Here is a 21,657-nt window from a genome sequence, read left to right on the forward strand (position 1 = left end):
TTATCTTCAGAGTACTGACAAATCTTTGCATTAAAATCTCCCATAATAATCAGGATATCTCATGCATTGCTTTGACTGATTTCTTCTTGCAGTTGTTCAAGAAATTGATTATTCCTCCTCTTTGTGATTTGTCTGAGGCATAAACTATTATTATTTTCATATATATTCCATTTTCTTTTGCTCTGAATCTCACTGAGATGATTCTAGAGGAAATTGGTCTTACATCAACTATTGAGTTAAGAGCCATTTTTTTTAATGATTAGTAGAAATATGCTTGTGTTTTTTATGTTGATTTTTCCCTCGCCTGTCCTGCAACTCCCACTGTTTCTCATTTAAACATTTCTAGCTCTCTCTTTATCAGTTTTACTTGCCAGGTTTCTAAAATGTTCCAATATTGATAGTTGAAATATTATATATATGCAGTTTGTGTTCCTCATAGCTGTCTTCTTGCCTATTCTATGTGAGCTTGAGTTAGGCACATCAGCTCTCTCCCGTATGTTTTAACATTATTTCTGCTTCTATTTGCTGGTTGATTCATCTTTGAGGATTTTAGGCAATTAATGCAGCTAGCTTGCCATTCCTCTGCTGCTACCACCCATTTCTGGGAGGCATTCCCTGATCAGTCACTTGGGGATGAGCTCTCTAGGGGTTACAGGCTCCCCCACCCTATGGATGAAGCTGATACTTTGGAAAATGGATGATGGTTGTGAGCTGGATGCATGTTTTGAAAGTAGCACAGATTATATTTATGAAAAACTTTAGCTATCTTTTCAGGTGTGCTCTAGATTTCTTGGATGTGCATGAAGGATTGGGGAATCCAGTATTCTGTCTATTAAATAGGTTTGTAACATTTGCATATAACATACTTGCAACAGTTTTTAATCCATTGGCTTAAAAAATGGTGTAAGTATAATCAAAGTTTTGTGTCAACAGAACAAATAACTCTGGCTCTGTCTGCATAGGTATTTTGATTTTGGTGATGCTGTACTATTGGAATCCATGCCCTCTTAAGCAAGCACTACCCTCCAATGTGTGTGGGGGGGTGTCATTTTTTCCCCTTTTCTAAGAATAATGAACCAGCTGGTAATTGTATAATCTCTGTGCCAAGCAGAAGACAGTTGAAAGAAATAAATACTGTCTTCTTTTGCTAGTAAACAAGTCAAACTATCAAATGGTTAATTATAAAACCATTTACAAATACTACGTCGAGTACTTTTATCTTCACTCCATATGAATATATGCAGATCTTTATGCTGAAACACAGCATTAGTGATGAGTAGAATAGTCCATACACTGAAAAGAAATCCAGCAGGCATTTACTATTATTATCAGCTTTGCTCTAATATCATTTTGAATTGTTTCAATAAAAAAGGCATTTCACCAATTAGCCTTTTATTTAAAAAAAAAATAAATAAATAATCTGTCTATCTATCTATATATATATATATATATATATATATATATATAAAGCACAGTCTGTTTTTGATGTTCACTTATAGCTTGAGAATGAATTGACCAATTTTGATGATGTTTCACCAATAGATAGATGTTCTAAAAATGGTTTATGTGCATTTTTCTTGATATACACCTCCAGATTATGGAACAGTGATTCATTTTTTTTTTTTTTTACTTCTCTCCATGGCCTGTACTGCAGTTTAATCTAGCCACTATTATGTGGCTAGATATTATTACATTTTTTAGATATTGTTAAATTCTATTGTTAGATATTATGATATTAAGTTCTTTCGTTATTATTATGTTTACTAGTAGTTTTTATAATTATTAATAGGTATTTTATTTTTTTCCAATATGTCACAACAAAGAGCAAGTTCTATAAGTCACTCAACTCCTGTGCTAAATGAAATCACAGCTCCTCTTAAACCATTATCATCACTCATTACAATGCAACATCCACAGTTTCATCAGTTTATTGAAACTATTCGAGCTTACAAGTCCGCATTTCAAATAACATCATTTGGTTCAAAGCAAATGGTTGAAAGGGAGTTCATGCCTACTTTCAAGGTGCAAGGTCAAGTTTGGCTGGAAGTTCGTTGCCAGTTAAAACATTTTATCGTGAATTTTTACAAATTTATTTTGTTTCAAACCTACACGAACAAGCAGCTTTCCATTGCAGATAGATCACAGGGTTGAACTCAGAAATTGTATTTGATTTACAAGAAATGTTACATCAATATTACATATATATGCAATTTTTAAGTCGGCTATAGAGAATGCTAACTGCAAGAACTAAGACTGTCATGCAAACGAAGTACTGAAAGGATATCACACAGGCAAATTCAATATACTTCAGCTGATGCAGTAGCAATTGTCATTACTGGGCAAGAATTTAACTGCAGAGACATAATCTTACATGGTCGCAATGATAGATGGAAATAGATATGCGAAATGCATAGAGCCTATGATGCAATCCAATATCCACTTTTATTTTGCAGAGGAGAGGATGGATATTGCATTGATTTACCACAAATGAATCCAGGAAGTGGAAAACCTGCATATAGAAAACCCATTTCAGCAATGAATTTTTGCGTGTATCGCATGATGGTACTCATGGAAAATTTAAATCCATTACGAAGATATGGTCATCTCAATCTCATCAATCAATACTGGGTTGATATGTATGCTAAAATTGAGTCCAAGCATCTCGCATACATGCATTTAAATCAAAGCAAACTTCAGCGTTTAAAGCATTTTCATCGGTGTTGCAATGCACACCGATGAAAATGCTTCAAACATTGGCAAAATTCAAATATTGCCTTATTTCGTGGGAAGCCCTCATCATTTCCATGAAAAGACTCATGATGCAATGGTCTATGTTAGAGCGTATGGTGAAGCTGACCTTTTCGTTACCTTTACATGCAACAGTAATTGGCCAGAGATTTTGGAAAATTTGCTACAGTAATAAGACTTGATAGACTTGACAGGCATGATATCATTGCAAGAGTTTTCATGGCAAGCTGATGAAATTGATGAATCTCATCACAAAGCACAAGATTTTTGGGTGGAGTGCTATATTTATTCAGCAGAATGGCAAAAAAGGGGATTACCACATGCTCACATACTGATTTGGCTCAAAGAAAATTACTGAAACTGAATATGATAGAAGCTGGGATGTTTACAGGTTGTATTGGAGAAATTGTCTTCATTTCTCGAATACCCCCCTCCCTCATTCCTTCGGCCTATTTGCATTCAAACTGTTACAATTTCCAATAAGAATTTGCTTTGCAAAGATGATTAACAAAGCCTAAAGACAGATCCTTAGATATGCAGGTTTAGATTTTAAGAGGTGAATGTTTCGGACACAGGCAGTTATATGTATCATGTTCTTGAGTTAGCAGTCCTGAGAATTTGTCAAGGATGATGAAACTTCTAATGTTGTTTACAAAAAGTGTTATAATGCTCACAATTCTACACCATAACAAAAGCACCATCACCAAATACTCAAGTAAATACCCTGAAGTGAACCAATGGCAATATTAATTCACTTCACTGAAGCGGGAGGGCTCAGCTAGTTATATATATTCTAAATATAAAATTTTAATAAAATACATCTAAAGTACTAGAGTTATTTGCATACAAAATGATAAACTAATTAGGTGTAATTCTGCAAAATGCATTTTGAAAATGACTGTTTCAATAGGGAACAGTGTTGAAATGAAATAATATAAGTACAACTAATTTTCATGAATAAATATAAAAATAATTGAATACATAAAACTATAAAAGAAAGGCAATAGGAAAAGTGAGAGACCAAATGATACATTGTATTTAGCAAAAGAAACTGATCAGCAAAGTGAATAAAAATGGTTTAAAATGCTATTAATTTATATAAATGCACTATAAATAGTCTAATAATTAATCTTCAGAGTGAGAAAGACAAATTATATCCAATATTTAGAAATAAACTGACCTGAAGAAAATCTCTTACAAAGTTGTTTGCTTTCTTAGAATTAGGTCCTGGAACTTCAATTAAAGGCAATTCTTGTCCAACAGTAAAAATTGTCTCTAATTCCCTTATATAATAACTGAAAAAAATATCCCTTTAATAGCAATTTCGAGTGAAATGCAAAATAATAACTGAAAATAAACAATCATTATTTGAAGTGAAAACTCCAAAAATAATCTCAATGCTATAACAATGGGGATTTCTCCCCTTCCCCCTCGATTTCTTTTAAATATTTCATCTTCCATTAATAGTAGATAATGTTTCAAAAATATTACTCAGTAAAAGAAAAAAAAAAAAAATCAATATCCAAATATCTTAAAATAAAGGTAGCTACATATTAATATCATAAAACAAAAATATATAAAAATCAAAATCAATATAAAAAAAATTAAGTAATGGTTTTCTAAATCCTTTATGCAAAAATGTCACAGAAATGACCAAACAAAATTTATTGATCAATATCTTCAACTTTAACAAAATGCTTAAAAAAAACCAATGATCCATATGCTCAGATTGTCAGTTAAAACCACAATATCTCCTCCACTACCTTGTAGGATGTCTGGAAATCGACTTTTATTTTATTTTTTTTTATATAGAGTTCTAGAGATATGTTCCAAGAAAGATTTGGTTGATGTAAGGAATGGATTATTCCCTTGATTCCTTTAGTTCTGTTAGCAGCAGGTATTCAAGAAAGGAAAATAAACACTGAAAACCATGTTATTTTTAATATAGAAATTCTTCTTACAGAATCCAGTGCAGAGCAGATAGGATGCCTTCAGATTTAACAAGACCCAAGCATCTTGTTAATTCCTAAAGCACCTGACATGAGCAACTATGAGAGCATCTGATTATGAAAAACATAATATCTAAATAATGTTCTAGTGAACATGGGTTTCCTATAAACAGAAAAGCCAAACTATCAGATTCTCATTTTATAAGCATGTGGAATGAAAAGACTCCATTTTGTTAACAAACTTTATCTTAGGAAAGAGTCTGCTGATTTTAAATAAAAGTATATCTAATTTCTCAGCAAATTATGGCCAAATAAAAAATGCATCATAAACATAAAAGCAAATGGAAGAAAAAATAGTTAATGTAGCAAAAGAACATTCTTCAAAGCTTTCCAAAAAGTAGTTGGACAGTTGTGAAGATAGAGTGGCACACACTATTCAATTTGATCGTAATACTTATCTTTCCATGTGAAGTAACTCAGTTAAACTATAAAAGCAAATAAATTAAGGATGACAGCAACAATGTTTTTTGTTTCTTCTTTTTTTTTTTTTCACATAAAAGATAGGTAACAAAACCTATAACACAGTAGTAATCTTTGGGCAGAGATATAAGGAGCAGCTTTAATTACTTAAACACCTTGGATCTTAGAACAAGTTTCAAAACAGAGGAAGACAACATTGCTTTTTTTAGAAAATGTTGGCCATCTTCAGACAACAAAGTTATATATTACAGCATGCATAAAGAAACTGAACACAGAGGCTTCCATGCTGTACTACCATCATCAGTATCATAGGTTCAATGCATGGTGATGCAAATTTCACCATACTGTGCCATACTCTTTCTACCATTTCTTCACATCATCTAGCTACTCTGATCCTGGCTGTACTCTTATTTATACCATCCATTGCACAAAACAAAGTTTGAATCTCTCTACTGTAATCTATCCTACAGATATATCCAAAAAGTCTAAGTTTCCTTCAAATTATTTTCTGCCTTTAGATTCTATTTGCAGTTTCTTTTTCTATGCAGTTCATTTGTTGACTTTTTTCATGCATCTAATTTGTAGAATCTTTCTTATGTATTCTTTCAAATGTTAGTATTCATTTTGCAGAGTCCTTGACCATTATCCACATCTCACAACCAGCAGTCTTAGCTTTGTGGTAAGGTTTTGCTGGTTTAATTTCCATATCTTGTCCATTAGCTCATTGCCTATAGGTTTACTTTTATTATCAAGAGATCTTACCCCTTTTCATGGATTAAATCATACACTGTGTTTCTTCCTAGGTATCTGAAGCTCTTAACTTCAAGTTCCTTCTGTGGACTTTTATTTGCTTCTTCTAGTGTTTTTTTTTTCACAAAAAAAAAATCAGCAAAAAAATGCAATATAACCTAGCATGAAAAAAGTTTTTCTTTCAATAACAAAAATCAGAAGATCACTAGAAGAATTATTTTCAAAAAATAAATAATGGTGCTTTTAGTTCAACTTTATCTAAAAAGTCTAAGTTTCCTTCAAATTATTTTCTGCCTTAGATTCTCTTTGCAGTTTCTTTTTCTATGCAGTTCATTTGTTGAAAGATGTCATTTATGTAAAGAATGGATATTCCCTTGTACTAGTCAATTTGCAAGATATAATTTCATTATTTTTAATACCAAAGTGCATTAATGCATACTTATCTCACCTGCCTTGAGAGAAAGGATGAAGAAACATTTAAAGCTATGTACTGCTACATCTCACACTACATTTTTTTTTTTTGATGACAATATCAGCTACAGAATTCTTTAAATAAAAAAAATAGAGTATTGTAACAGTTTTTAAATTCAACTTTATGAAATAAACTTTGCTTTTGCAGAGTGCATTCACCTTTCAGCTGTCAAGTAAAACAGCATTTACCTGAATTTATTTTGCACTGCAATATTATTACACATTATACTTTCTCTTTGCTTGTATTTTAGTTTTCATCTTTTCTTGCTTTCTTTTAATTGTTGATACTGTAATTATTTCAACACATTAGCAGCTCATGTCAGAGAGAGAGAGAGAGAGAGAGAGAAACTCTCACCATGACCTTGAACTTCTGGCAGGGAGAGGAAAAAAAAAACATTCCATCCAACTATGATTTCCTGTTTTCATAATATGTGGTACATCAACACATGCACACATATCATGAAGGGTTCTTCAAGTGCAAACAAATCAGGATCAGGAAAGAGATATGTTTGTTTCACAATGTATTAGAAAACAATAAGGAAAATGCTATAATTGATTAGCATATCTGAATATAAAAAAGGTATAAACATGCAAACCAACAATCTAACAGATAAGCTTAGGCGTTGATGGTTATTCATGACTTATTTTTCACGGTATTAACAACACCACAAACACTTTTATCAACAAGGATGTTTTATTAACGCTAATATTTCGCCGATTTTCAACTCAGCATCATCAGAGCACAACACACATGCAAACGCGACAGTGAGTGAGTGAAACAATATAATTGCAAAAGACAAAAAATCTAAAGTCCAATTTTTGGCGCCCTCTAATGAAAAAAAAGAAAAACAGCAGTTATCCAGGAGTTTTTCTTAGGATAACCGTCTCCCAAATTTTTGGCAAATTAATGCAACCATATTTGTTAAGGTTGGGAGAATTCTTCAAAGCCATTGCTGACTCAAAAAATAATCTTTCAGATCTATAACGACTCCTAAATAGCACATTCGTTTTCTTCCATCTAATCCTGTGTGAAGGAGTGTCCAAAGCGTGGTCTGCCAGTCCCGACTTGCCATAGTAATAGTAGCGAATGTATCTTTCATGTTCTTCCAGGCGGATGTTCACTGATCTTCCTGTTTGCCCATAATAGGCAAACAGGAAGATCAGGAAAATGTGTGTTGTGCTCTGATGATGCTGAGTTAAAAATGCAAACCAACATTAATGAGTCATGTAAGAATGGCAGATGTAAGGGTAAGAGTGAAAAGGTGTGAATAGAAATGCTTTCATTAATGGCAAATGAATTATTAATAATTTACACTGTGACATTATGTGTATGTGTGCATCCTATAAGTTGGAGTGAAATATGTAATCCCATAAACTCTAGATCTTATAACCTCTAAACTCAAGCTTACATTTATGATGGACATAATTAAAAAACTTCTGAAGAGAGGGAAGGATATTTGTTTTCAAAATATAAATAACTAACCCATAATAAACAATGGCTGTATATAGTAAATAAACTACAAGGATGGGCTAATCCAATGAACTAATGACATTGGATCATCTAGGCATGGCAGGATTAGTGCAATGGAGCAGAAAATCATCTTGTACCATTTGCTGTGCATGTTTTGTGTATTTATTCCTATGTTTTAATTTGTTTTCTAATAATGATGATAAATATACACTTTTTTTATATAGTAATATATACATAAATAATTTCCAATCATCATTGATATTATCCACCATCACCCTTTTACGTTCTACCTTCATAACAGCGGCTCTTCTTTCGGTCTCATCAATAATAGATACATATCTTAAACTAGTATTTTGTTGATCATGTTGGAGATCACAGAATACAGTCCTATTCTTATAATTGTAGAAAGATTCTTATTTTTGGTCCATTTTGAGTCAAATAGACCAAAACTTCCACATGGCATTTCATTTTATAGAATTATGTTGACGAAGTGTTGTGTATCGGGGAAAAACAAGACCTTTGAAATTAACAAACATCCCTGAATAACTTCAGTGAAAGATTGAGTTTCACCATAGAATATGAAGAATTCAATAAATTTCCAAGACCTAACAATTACTCATCAGAAAACAGTGTTCATATAAAAATCTATCATAAACCAACTCAGTTAGGAAACCTACACTTGATAACCAATCCGTACACCATTTAAAAATCCGTAGCACTTTTTCAATTTATCAATCCGTTCATTGGACATCAAGAGATGCAGTTTGGTCACTCAGATGCTCGGTGATGTGCCACACCGGTCCTTTCCATATGTCCTCATCTCAATTTATCAACACATATAAATATATAATGGTTCATGAAAGTTTAAACTGGGAAATAATCCATCTAAAACAAATTTTCTTAAATGACATTTATCCCAGGCAATTAATCAACTATATTATTTGACAGCCAAAATAAGAGCCACCAATCCTAGGAAGAAAGTAAATATTTCCTATAACAAAATCTTAAAATTTCCATATATACAGAATATACACAAAGCTATAAGACATATATTCAAACATTCTGATCATAAATTTTTTCACCAGTGATTCTAAATTGTTAAATCAACTAAAACTAACAGAAAAGAAAACAATCTACGACAAGAGTCGACTCTTGAACAACATGGGCTTTGTTCAAGAGTCGACTCTTGTTGACACACACACAAACACACTCTCTCTCTCTCTTATACACTCATGTTTATTTGCTTTAGAAAATTTGATTTACATAAATTATATACCTTCTACATCCACTTACTGCACTATAAACAGGTGTTGCCATGCATATTTTACAATTAAAATTTACTCTTTTGCTTACATGCAAGCAGCATCATGTGTATGTGTGTGTGTGTGGGGGGGGGGGGGGGGAAGAGATGTCTGTTTAATTATGCAGGATCATTTTGATCCAGTTGTCTCTAAATGGAGACAACTAGATCATTTTTACAGTATATTTATTTTCAATAAATATACTGGAAAAAATGTTTGGAGATTTGTGACAAACTCTCAGACGAACCGCATAGCCTAGAAATATTGAAAAAATTAAGAAAAAGTTATATCAAATGCATAAAATATATGTAGATACTAGTCTATTTTATTATTCACTACCATAAAATACACACAAATCTATTATAAAAAGTTAAAATTTATCAAAACGTATGCACACAAACACTTACAGACCATTCATAGCCATTTGCAGTTGAGAGAAATGTAAACAAACATAAAGATGCAGTATTAAATCATAACTGCATAAAATTAACTGTTATTAGTTAAATTTATTTAATTAATTAGCATAAAATAAACATTTTATAACAATTCATTCATTACTGTATAGGATAGACTACCATGAAGCAATCATATCAATTACACTAGCGTACCATAAAGCAGCAATCATATTGCTGCTTCTTTGTTATCAATGCATGAATCCTTATACCTGTAAATATATATGGATTTCTTTTTCACATCATCGTTTCATTTTTGATGTCTAGTGTAAGTAATATGTAAAACATCTACAGTGTAAGTAATATGTAAAACATCTATAGACAATTCAATTTGTAAACAGATGAAATAAACTTATGGTATCAATAAATACAGTACAGTACTGTAAACGTATTTTATTTTCTCTTATGATTTTCTTAATAACATTTTCTTTTCTTTACTTTATTGTAAGAATACAGTATATAATACATATAACAGACAAAATATGAATTGACTGATTATGTTATCTATAAGGCTTCTGGTCAACAGTAGGCTATTAGTAGCTAAGTTTTTTGGGAGTCAAAAGTTATACATGAATTTTCAAACAGTGCTGGGGGGGGGGGGGGGGTAAAACTCTTAGCCCCTGCTTTGTTCAAGGATCAACTGTATACATACACACACTTCAAATCAATCTGAATGGCATTTGAGATTTTTGATATCATTAAGCCAGTTCGCAAAAGCTAAATTTACATATAAAATTATAACAAAAGGGGTGCTAAAGGGTCAAAGCTGTATAACTGAGAGGAGACCTTCACATAGCCTTTAAAGGAATGCGGAGAACCGACCAGGGCTTCTGACCTAATGTCCAATCCTCACCTTCTCGTGGTGCACCCTGTTGGGTATCTACTTTGATACTGAACGAACGAGGATGGGCTGGCAATTTGGGATTTAGCCGACCAAATTGTATTCTTATTGGTTAAACCAAAATAAAAAATGATGGTACAACATGACAAAATTTCATTCCGGCTGGGGCGTCGCCCGGTTAAACAAGGCCCCCGTTGTTTTCGCCAGGGAACCAGGGTGAACAGCGAAAAGTCAGCTACTGGAACAAATCTGAAAACAAACCCCAACTCAACATCACCAGAGTTAAAGATCGGTACTATCAACGTAAGAAGCCTGAATGGCAAAGAAATGGAGCTAGCTGAGGAATTAGATAAGTACCAGATCGACATAATAGGGGTGACTGAAACAAAAAAGACCAAAACTGGTGAGATCTTTCTGAGCAATAAATACAAAATGTTATATTCAGGCAATGACAATCAAGGAAAAGAAGGAGTAGCCATAGTATTCAACACAAAATACGAGGCTAATCTTCTTGAATGGCAGTCAGTCTCAAGTAGAGTAATGTGGGCAAATATGAGAATGGGGAACTGGACAATGAGACTTATTTGTGCCTATGGTCCCACAGAAGGTTCTACTAAGGTAGAAGTGGAGGAATTTTTTGAGGCTTTAGAAAAAGCAACTGACAATGAAAAAGGAAAAGTTGGTCCTTGTTGGGGATCTAAATAGTAGAGTAGGAAATGATTGTGAGACATACAAAAATATTTTGGGAAAATTTGGAGAAAAGAGCAAAGCTAATAATAATGGCAAATATCTGTTGGATTTCTGCTCAGGACATGGACTGGTTATTACTAACACCATGTTCCAACATAAAAATGTGCACAAATTCACATGGAGAGAAGAGGCTAGGAATAAGAAAAGTCTCATTGACTATGTTATTGTTGATAGTGATGTTTTCTCCCTGGTGCAGGACACCAGAGTGTACAGAGGATTTGAAATTGGAAGTGATCACTATTTAGTCTTGAGCAGGATAAAATTGAATTTCATATTGAAAAGAATAACATGTAAGAAAGTTTTAAAGCGAATAAAAGTTGAGCAGCTCTCAGATGTGAACTGTAGACTAAAATACAGAAATATTATTGAAAAGAAAATGAAAGAGTTTGAGAACAGGAATCAAACCTTGGAGATTCAGTGGCAAACTCTGAAGGAAACATTGATTGATTCTGCCAGAGAGGCATGTGGTGAGGTTGTGTGCAAGGATAAAAAAATCAGAACTCCCTGGTGGACACAGGAAGTTAAAGAGGCAGTGAAGGAAAAGAAGAAAGCATATCAAAAGTTCCTGGCAAATAAGTCAGCCTTTACTCTTACAGAATACAGAGACAAATGTAAGAAAGCTAAACAGTGAGTAAAACTAGCTAAACAAAAGTCATGGGAGGACTTTGGCAAGAATATAGAAAATAAATATCAAGAAGGTGGCAAAATATTCTGGAGGTTGTTGAAGAAGCTTAGGAATGGAGGAAAGAGTGTTGTAAAAGGAATCAGAGATGATAAAGGTGAAATTAAAACAGGAGAAAAAGATATCCTTGAAGTATGGAGTAATTACTTTGAAAAACTGCTAAATGAAACAAGCAGTGATGACAGCACAGTGATAAAAAACACTGACCAGGCATGCAGTCAGGAATACATATCCATACTTGAAGTAGAAAAAGCCATCAAAGGCTTGAAATGTGGAAAGGCAACAGGAGTAGATGATATTCGACCAGAAATGCTGAAGTATGGTGGTATAAGAGTCTTACAGTGGCTACACTGCATAGTTCAGAAAGCCTGGACAGAGGGACGAATTCCCGATGATTGGAGTAGAGCTCTCATAGTACCCATATATAAAAAGGGAAATAAAACTGAATGTGAGAATTACAGAGGTATTTCCCTACTGAGTGTTCCTGGCAAGATCTATGCTAGTATACTTGAGAAACGGTTGAGAAGAATTGTGGAAGAAAAGCTTGGTGAAGAACAAGCTGGATTCAGGCCAAATAGAGGCTGTCAGGATCAGATCTTCACTTTACGACAAATAGTCGAGAAAGCATGGGAATATAACAAAAATCTGTATTTAAGTTTTGTCGATTTGGAAAAGGCATATGACAAGGTGCCAAGAGAGAAGCTATTCAATAAACTGCAGTTATATGGTATCAATGGGGCATTATATCAAGCAATACTTAGTCTTTATTTGAGTTGTGAGTCAGCAGTTAGAATTGAAGGAAGTACAGGAAGATGGTTTAATGTTAAATCTGGTGTGAGACAAGGATGTACATTATCCCCTCTGTTATTCATTATCTATATGGATCACATTATGAAGGAATGTGGTATTAAACCTGATATCAAAATTGGAGATGTTAATGTCAGCTCTTTGCTGTATGCGGACGATGTTATACTTCTAATAAATCTGCTACAAGGCTGCAAGATTCTCTGACTAAATTGAATAGCTGTTGTAATAGATATGGTATGAAGGTCAGCAATAAAAAGACAAAGACAATGAAAATAGGCAGAATCATTGAAAATGTCAACAGTGTTGTGAATGGAGAACCTGTGGAACAAGTAAAACATTTCAGCTACTTAGGCACAATTTTTACTGAAGATGGTAAACTAAATATAGAAATAGACAACAGAATCAGCAAAGCTGGTATGGTGGGAAGTCAATTGAATAAATTCATATGGAATAAGAAAGAAATTAGTCGGAACACTAAATTAGCTGTATACAAGACTGTGTTCAAACCAATTTTAACTTATGGATCTGAGAGCTGGGTCAGAAGTAAAACACTTGACCAAAGACTAGAGACCACAGATAAGAGAGTCCTGAGAAAGATTAGAGGCGTGAACAGATGGCATGAATGGCAATATCATATTAAAAATGAGGATATTAGGAAAGAACTTGACATTGTCAGCATCCAGGAATGCGTTAGCAGAGCTAATCTCAGATGGTATGGTCACTTAAATAGAATGGGAGAGGAAAGATTAGCAAAACAAGTGTTCTCTGCCAGGTTGGCAGGAAAACGACCCAGAGGAAGACCAAGATATAGGTGGATTGATACGGTACAAAGTGCCTTAGACGATAGAAATATAAGATCTGATAAAGTTGGAGTCTTGACAAGTAACTGACTGATTTGGAGGAAAATTGTAGATAGGAAGTTAGTAATGATGTAATTTTTTCATGTAGTACTGTCATATCCTGTACACCCCTTGAGGGTACATGGCAGGAATTTGATGATGATGATGATGAATTATAACAAAAAAGTTGCAACATATAATATCTATTAATGACATATAATCTTTGTAAAGATATGCCTGCATGATGTGGAAGAGAGAGTTCATGTGGTCAGCACAACACATGGGATATGTTGTTTAGAATGAACATGCTAAAGGTGCAAGATCTGCTTTTGATGGACAATCAGCTGAACGTTTGAAGATTTCATCCAAATAACTAAGAACAACAACATACTGCATACAGCTTTCTCTTGTCATGATTAACACAAAGCACATTTGTGATTATTCAAACACAACAACAGATGATTTTTTCTTTTCTTTTAAAAATAAAAATAAAGAAAAAGATTAAAATATAATACAAAATGATGGTACAACATGACAGAAATTAATACCAGATGGGACACTGCCTAGTTAAACAAGGCCTCCAATGATTTCATCACAGAATCATGGCAAAAAGCAAAAGTCTACTACTGAACAAATCCCAACTCAACATCAGCTGAGTTTAAGATCATCACCATCAACATACGAAGCATCGATGGAAAAGAAATGGAACTAGCAGAAGAACTGGATAAGTATCAGATTCACATAAGTGTGACTGAAACAAAGAAATGAAAACAGATGAGATATTTCCAAAAAACAAATACAAGATATTATATATTCAGGCAATAATGTCAGGGGTGCTAAGGTTCAAAGCTGTATAACTGAGAGGAGACCTCCACACAGCCTTTAAAAGAATGCCGAGAACCGACCAGGGCTTCTGACCTAATGTCCAATCCTCGCCTTCTCGTGGTGCACTCTGCTGGGTACCTACCTGGATACTGAACGAACGAGGCTGGGCTGGCAATTTGGGATTTAGCCGACCAAATTGTATTCCCACTGGCTTAAACCAAAATAGAAAATGATGTACAACATGACAAAATTTCATGTCATGTTGTACATCATTAAACATTAAACCTTGTTTAACCACACCAGGTTAAACAAGCCCCCCCCCCCCCGTTGTTTTCGCCAGGGAACCAGGGCAAACAGCGAAAAGTCAGTTACTAGAACAAATCTGAAAGCACACCCTAACTCAACATCACCATAGTTAAAGATCGGTACTATATATACCTGTGGAAGAAGTAAAACATTTCAGCTACTTAGGCACGATTTTTAGTGAAGATGGTAAATTAAATATGGAAATAGACAACAGAATCAACGAAACTGGTATGGTAGGAAGTCAATTGAATAAATTCATATGGAATAAGAGAGAAAGAGTGTTCAAACCAGTTTTAACTTACGGATCTGAGAGCTGGGTCAGAAGTAAAACACTTGACCAAAGACTAGAGACCACAGATATGAGAGTCCTGAGAAAGATTAGATTTCTGAACAGATGGCATCAATGGCAATATCATATTAAAAACAAGGATATCAGGAAAGGACTTGACATTGTCAGCATCCAGGAATGCGTTAGCAGAGCTAATCTCAGGTGGTATGGTCACTTGAACAGAATTGGCGAGGAAAGATTAGCACAACAAGTGTTCTCTACCAGGTTGGCAGGAAAACAACCCAGAGGAAGACCAAGATATAGGTGGAGTGATACGGTACAAAGTGCCTTAGACGATAGAAATATGAGATCTGATAATGTTGGAGTCTTGACAAATAACAGACTCATTTGGAGGAAAATTGTAGATATGAAGTTAGTAATGATGTAAATTTTTCATGTAGCATTATCATATCCTGTACATCCGTTGAAGGAACATGTCAGGAATTTGATGATGTCAGGCAACGTCAAGATCATATCAAATATCAGAGGAGGGAACTGGACAATTATACTAATTTATGCCTATGATCCTACTAAGGAAGAAGTGGAGGAATTTTTCAAGGAATATCAAAAAAAGGAAAAGTTGGTTCTTGTTGGAGATCTGAACAGCAGAGCAGGAAATGATTACCAGACATACAGAAAGGGGAAATTTGGAGAAAAGAGCAAAGCTAATAATAATGCAAAGAAATTACTGGATTTCTTTTCAAGATTGGATTAATTATTAAACACCATTTTTTCAATGAAATTGTACACCAATTCATATGGAGAAAAGATATGAAAAATAAAGTCTCACCTGACTATGTTATTGTTGATAAGCAATGTTTTCCCACTAGTTCCAGACATTAGAGTAGCAGATGATTTGAAAGTGATTACCACTGAGTTTTGAGAAGGATAAAATTAACTTTCTTATTGAAAAAAAAAAGTGTGTAAGAAAGTTTTCAATTTTTTTTTTTTTTTTTAAATAACGAAACCTGTGGTGCGTTCATAATTAGAAGAAACACACGTATAAACCACAGTGAAAATTATTTAATTGTAAATATTTCATCCTAAGTATCTTAGGACATCATCAGTACAGTATTTAAACAAAATTAGGAATAACATACAGTTAGGGCGCATGATTACAATAGAATCTCATGAAAACGTGCATAACGTGTTAAAGTAGTACAGAAAAAAAAAAAAAAAAAAAAACATTAATTATTTAACACAATTTTGTATGATAATTTCCCATACTTTAGGAATAGTAAGAATGTCGTTGCGGTTTAGGTTTGGTCTGTGTAGTAGGGCTTCAGAACTTTCTTTGTATAAACGTTCATGTTTAAATAAAGATCTATGTAAAAGTTTAGCCTTTTCCCAATGGATCCTATGGTTTGGATTTTCAATTCCGTGTTGAGAGAGGCCAGATTTCTGCGGTTTAAGAAGACGAATGTGATCTTGATGTTCCGAGATGCGTTTCTGAACAGACCTACCTGTCTGTCCAAAGTAAGATAATTTGCATGAGCATGGAATCTCATAAACACCAGGTAACATCAAGGGTGAGAATTTGTCCCTAGGAGAAGGTAATAAGTTGTAAATTTGGTTGATAGGTTTGTAAGTAGTGGCAAAATTGTATTTCTTCATAATTTTAGAAAGACGTTCTGAGACGCCTTTAATGTTAGGTATGGAAATCCTATGCACTTCTTCCTGTCTGGTTTGATGTATGCAGAAGTGACTGATGATTTTTTGAGTTGTTTTGGGATAATATCCATTTAGGATGGCTGTATTTTTGATAACTTCTAATTCCTGGTTTAAAGATTCTTCAGAGGAGCAAAATTTGTGTGCTCTGGAAACTAGTGATTTAATAATGCCAGATTTCTGAGATGGATGATGAGCAGAAGAATTGTGAATGTAGCGACCTGAGAATGTAGGCTTGCGAAACACGGAAGTGGCGATGAAACAGTCTTCTTTTCTTTTGATGTGTAAATCCAAAAAAGAGATACCCTGTGGAGATTCTTTTTCTAAAGTAAAGTTGATGCGATGATGAAGAAGGTTAATTTTATCTAGAAACAGTTGTAATTCAGGTTCGGGATGATTCCATACTGCAAATACGTCATCGACATATCTTAACCAAATTTCTGGTTTGGGTTCAAAAGTGAATATTTTTTCCTCAAGGTGTTCTAGAAACAAATTTGCTAGGTTTGATGATAAAGGAGATCCCATTGCTGTTCCTTCCTCTTGCTTGTAAATTTGACCTTTCCAGGTGAAGTAACCTGATGCAATAACATACTTGAACAATTCAACTATATCAGACGGAAATTTTTGAGTTAGTAATTCTATTGTTTCTTTATGGGGAATGTTAGTGAAGAGGGAGACAATGTCGAAGCTGATTAACAAGTTAGTTTTTGATAGTTGAATGTCTTTAATTTTTGTGTGAAACTCAGTAGAATTTTTGATTGAAGAGACTGAGTGGCCTATGTGAGGGCGGAGAAGGTTAGATAAGAATCTTGATAACTTGTACATTGGACAGCCGATACAGTCTACGACAGGTCTAAGTGGAACATTAGTTTTGTGTAGCTTAGGTAAGCCATAAATTCTAGGAGGTCTTGCATGGTATGTCTTAAGTTTTGGATTTTGATCCTACGAATTGTCAACTCAGAAAATTAAATAAGCTACTTAATGAAACTTCCTCCTTAGATGAAGAAACAATCAAAAAACTTAAGACATACCATGCAAGACCTCCTAGAATTTATGGCTTACATAAGATACACAAAACTAATGTTCCACTTAGACCTGTCGTAGACTGTATCGGCTGTCCAACATACAAGTTATCAAGATTCTTATCTAACCTTCTCCACCCTCACATAGGCCACTCAGTCTCTTCAATCAAAAATTCTACTGAGTTTCACACAAAAAAATCAAAGGCATTCAACTATCAAAAACTGACGTGTTAATCAGCTTTGACATTGTCTCCCTCTTCACTAACATTCCACATAAAGAAACAATAGAATTACTAACTCAAAAATTTCCGTCTGATATAGTTGAATTGTTCAAGTTTGTTATTGCATCAGGTTACTTCACCTGGAAAGGTCACATTTACAAGCAAGAGGAAGGAACAGCAATGGGATCTCTTTTATCACCAAACCTAGCAAATTTGTTTCTAGAACACCTTGAGGAAAAAATATTCACTTCTGAACCCAAACCAAAAATTTGGCTAACATATGTCGATGACGTATTTGCAGTATGGAATCATCCTGAATCTGAATTACAACTGTTTCTAGATAAAATTAACCTTCTTCATCATCACATCAACTTTACGTTAGAAAAAGAATCTCCACAGGGTATCTCCACAGGGAAGTGGCGATGAAAGACGGTTCCATCGCCAGTTCCGTCTTTCGCAAGCCTACATTCTCAGGTCGCTACATTCACAATTCTTCTGCTCATCATCCATCTCAGAAATCTGGCATTATTAAATCACTAGTTTCCAGAGCACACAAATTCTGCTCCTCTGAAGAATCTTTAAACCAGGAATTAGAAGTTATCAAAAATACAGCCATCCTAAATGAATATAATCCCAAAACAACTCAAAAAATCATTAGTCACTTCTGCATACATCAAACCAGACAGGAAGAAGTGCATAGGATTCCCATACCTAACGTTAAAGGCGTCTCAGAACGTCTTTCTAAAATTATGAAGAAATACAATTTTGCCACTACTTACAAACCTATCAACCAAATTTACAACTTATTACCTTCTCCTAGGGACAAATTCTCACCCTTGATGTTACCTGGTGTTTATGAGATTCCATGCTCATGCAAATTATCTTACTTTGGACAGACAGGTAGGTCTGTTCAGAAACGCATCTCGGAACATCAAGATCACATTCGTCTTCTTAAACCGCAGAAATCTGGCCTCTCTCAACACGGAATTGAAAATCCAAACCATAGGATCCATTGGGAAAAGGCTAAACTTTTACATAGATCTTTATTTAAACATGAACGTTTATACAAAGAAAGTTCTGAAGCCCTACTACACAGACCAAACCTAAACCGCAAAGACGTTCTTACTATTCCTAAAGTATGGGAAATTATCATACAAAACTGTGTTAAATAATTAACTTTTTTTTTTTTTTTTTTTTTTTTTTTTTAGCACGTTATGCACGTTTTCATGAGATTCTAAAAATACTGTACTGATGATGTCCTAAGATACTTAGGATGAAATATTTACAATTAAATAATTTTCACTGTCGTTTATACGTGTGTTTCTTCTAATTATAAAGTTTTAAAATGAATTAAAGCTAAGCAACTTTCAGAGGTGAATAAATGGAATACACAAATATTATTCAAAAAAAAAAAAAACTGAAGTTTGAAAATAGGAACCAAACCATGGAGACCTTGAAGAAAATTGATTGATTCAATCAGAGACATGTTGAGGTTGCCTGCAAGAACAGAAAATCAGAACTCCATAGTGGACTCAGGAAATTAAAGATGCAGCCAAAGAAAAGAAGAAAGCATATTAAAAGTTCCTTACAAGTAAGTCAGCTTGTGCTCTTTGTATAGAACTTGCTAAACATAAGTGTTGTCCACTGCAGGTAGCACTTAAATCTCAGTATGGTATCACTGACTGTTGGCACTAGATGACCCAATTTGTCAAAAATTTGCCAAACATGTATGCCTGCAACATGGCATCCTATCAAAATTCACAATGCCTCTTTCAGACCCAGTCAGTTCCCTTCTCACAACAGTTTCACCCAAACACAGTTACAGGAAGACTTTGGTAAGAAGACAGAAAATGAATATCAGGATGGTTACAAAATATTCTGTAGGCTACTGGAAAATCTTAGAAATGGAGGAAAAAGTCCTATAAAAGGAATATGATGATGAAAAGCTTGCTAAAAACAAGCAGTGACAATATGGTAATAGAAAACACTCATCAGGACTACCTATCGATACTTGAAGTAAAAAAAAATAGCTATCAAAAAACTGAAATGTGGCAGCTGGAAACAGAAACCCTATTACACAATTACCATCTTGTGATCTGTCTTCTGCAATTAGTTTTCCTATTCACTAATTGCAAATAACACTTGACTCACAATACATGGCTTTTTTTTTACTTCAAGCAACATTATACACAACTTGCTCACTATAACTCAGTACCAAAGTCTCGTATACTGCTAAAGGAAATTTACTACAGCAAACTTTTTTTTTTTTTTAATGTGGGTCCCATGCACCAAATATTTTTATAATCTGATAGTACACTTGTACCATGGGTGGACTAAGGATTTTTTTCCTAATTTTTTAACATAATTTTATATATTTTTCTGCATTTTTTAAAATATATTTTACATATCCAAAAACCTTACTCTAGAGACTAAACATGGAATTTTTCAAGCTGCTTCAGGCCTCCATAAAGCAGGGTGGTGGTGGTCTCACATTGAACAATGAAATTCAAATCCCATCTGAAGACTATCACAAACACCCATGTCCAAGCAGGATTTGAACTTGCATCCTGTTGATTGGAGAGTGGATATGCTAATTGCTCTAATAAAACAACCTATTCCTTCCCTTGCTATTCTTTCACTTACTCTATTCCTTCTCTATATCTTTAACAACTATTAGCATAGAATATGTATAAAGAGCTCTTAACAAGATCCTCCCCATCCTGTGTTTTTCCACATTAAGATGGCCTGACCATAATTTCTATCATTCATCACTTTTGACAAAATGAAAAAATGAGAAGGTTTAATGTCCTTTACAACCATGTTTAAGTAACTCTTTTAATTTCCCAAAGTTTCGACCTTCATATTAAAGTCATCATCTGGAACATATACAAATATACAAGGACAAGTTGAGTTACATTTCACACAGTAAGCTAAAGAAACAATGATTTGATCACCAGTTATTCTACTGGCATGACCTCTAGTGAAAAAAAATGTAAAGTCCATAATTTCTAAAATGAATGCTGATCACCATGCAACATTAAAAGAAAGGTTTAATGCCCTTTAGGGCAGTGCAAATTATGCACCTGACCTTAAGTAAGATATTATCACTGCTGAAAAACATTTAGAAATAACAAGAAAAAAAATTCCCCCTCTAGAAGAACCAATGCGAATTAAAAACTACCAAATTCTTCAAGTTTCTCTACAATTAATAATTACTATATCAAGTTTGTTGGCTATCACTTTTACAGTTTAAGAAATTACTTGCCTCAAAAGAAAAATTCTACTAATTATACAAACTTCTTCAAAAATGTTCTATATTCCAAATTAAAGGAAAAGTCCATCATGGTCATCCTTTATCAACTTTTATGATAATTAATTATACATAATTATCTAAAAATCTTAATTTTCACTTGCAGATGACATTAGTAAGGAGAGATTTTTACATTGTCAAAACAAGTCTAAAGTGAAGGATAACCAAATAATCTTGCAATGAAATATTTCAGCATTCTTAGGTCCAAAATAATTTTGAAGACTAATTATGTGGCAAGAAATAAAAGGAATTTCTGCCCCATACAGGAATCACTTTGCTATAGGTTGGTAACCTCTCATGTGTGAGGTGACATTCTGTGACACATAGTATGCATATTCAACCATCATATTTATACATTGATATGTGGGACAGTAACGTTAACGGAATAATTATTGAAAACAAGGGGACTCGAACTAATTTCTACAATGGGGGTTGT

General features: G+C 33.9%; 1 protein-coding gene across 1 annotated transcript in view; it reads right to left on the minus strand.

Moving 5' to 3' along the window:
* The window catches only part of LOC150107421 (transcription initiation factor TFIID subunit 1-like), a 688,572-nt gene that overhangs the window by 297,751 nt on the left and 369,164 nt on the right, over window positions 1-21,657 (minus strand). The window contains exon 20 of the mRNA XM_090391849.1: window positions 3,929-4,043. Within this exon, the coding sequence (XP_090247975.1) occupies window positions 3,929-4,043 (115 nt within the window). The remainder of the gene's footprint in view (window positions 1-3,928; window positions 4,044-21,657) is intronic.

This window comes from Typopeltis vanoorti, chromosome 4 (assembly GCF_054136105.1).
Source record: "Typopeltis vanoorti isolate ZY-2024b chromosome 4, IOZ_Tvanoo_1.0, whole genome shotgun sequence".
NCBI lineage: Eukaryota > Metazoa > Arthropoda > Arachnida > Uropygi > Thelyphonidae > Typopeltis > Typopeltis vanoorti.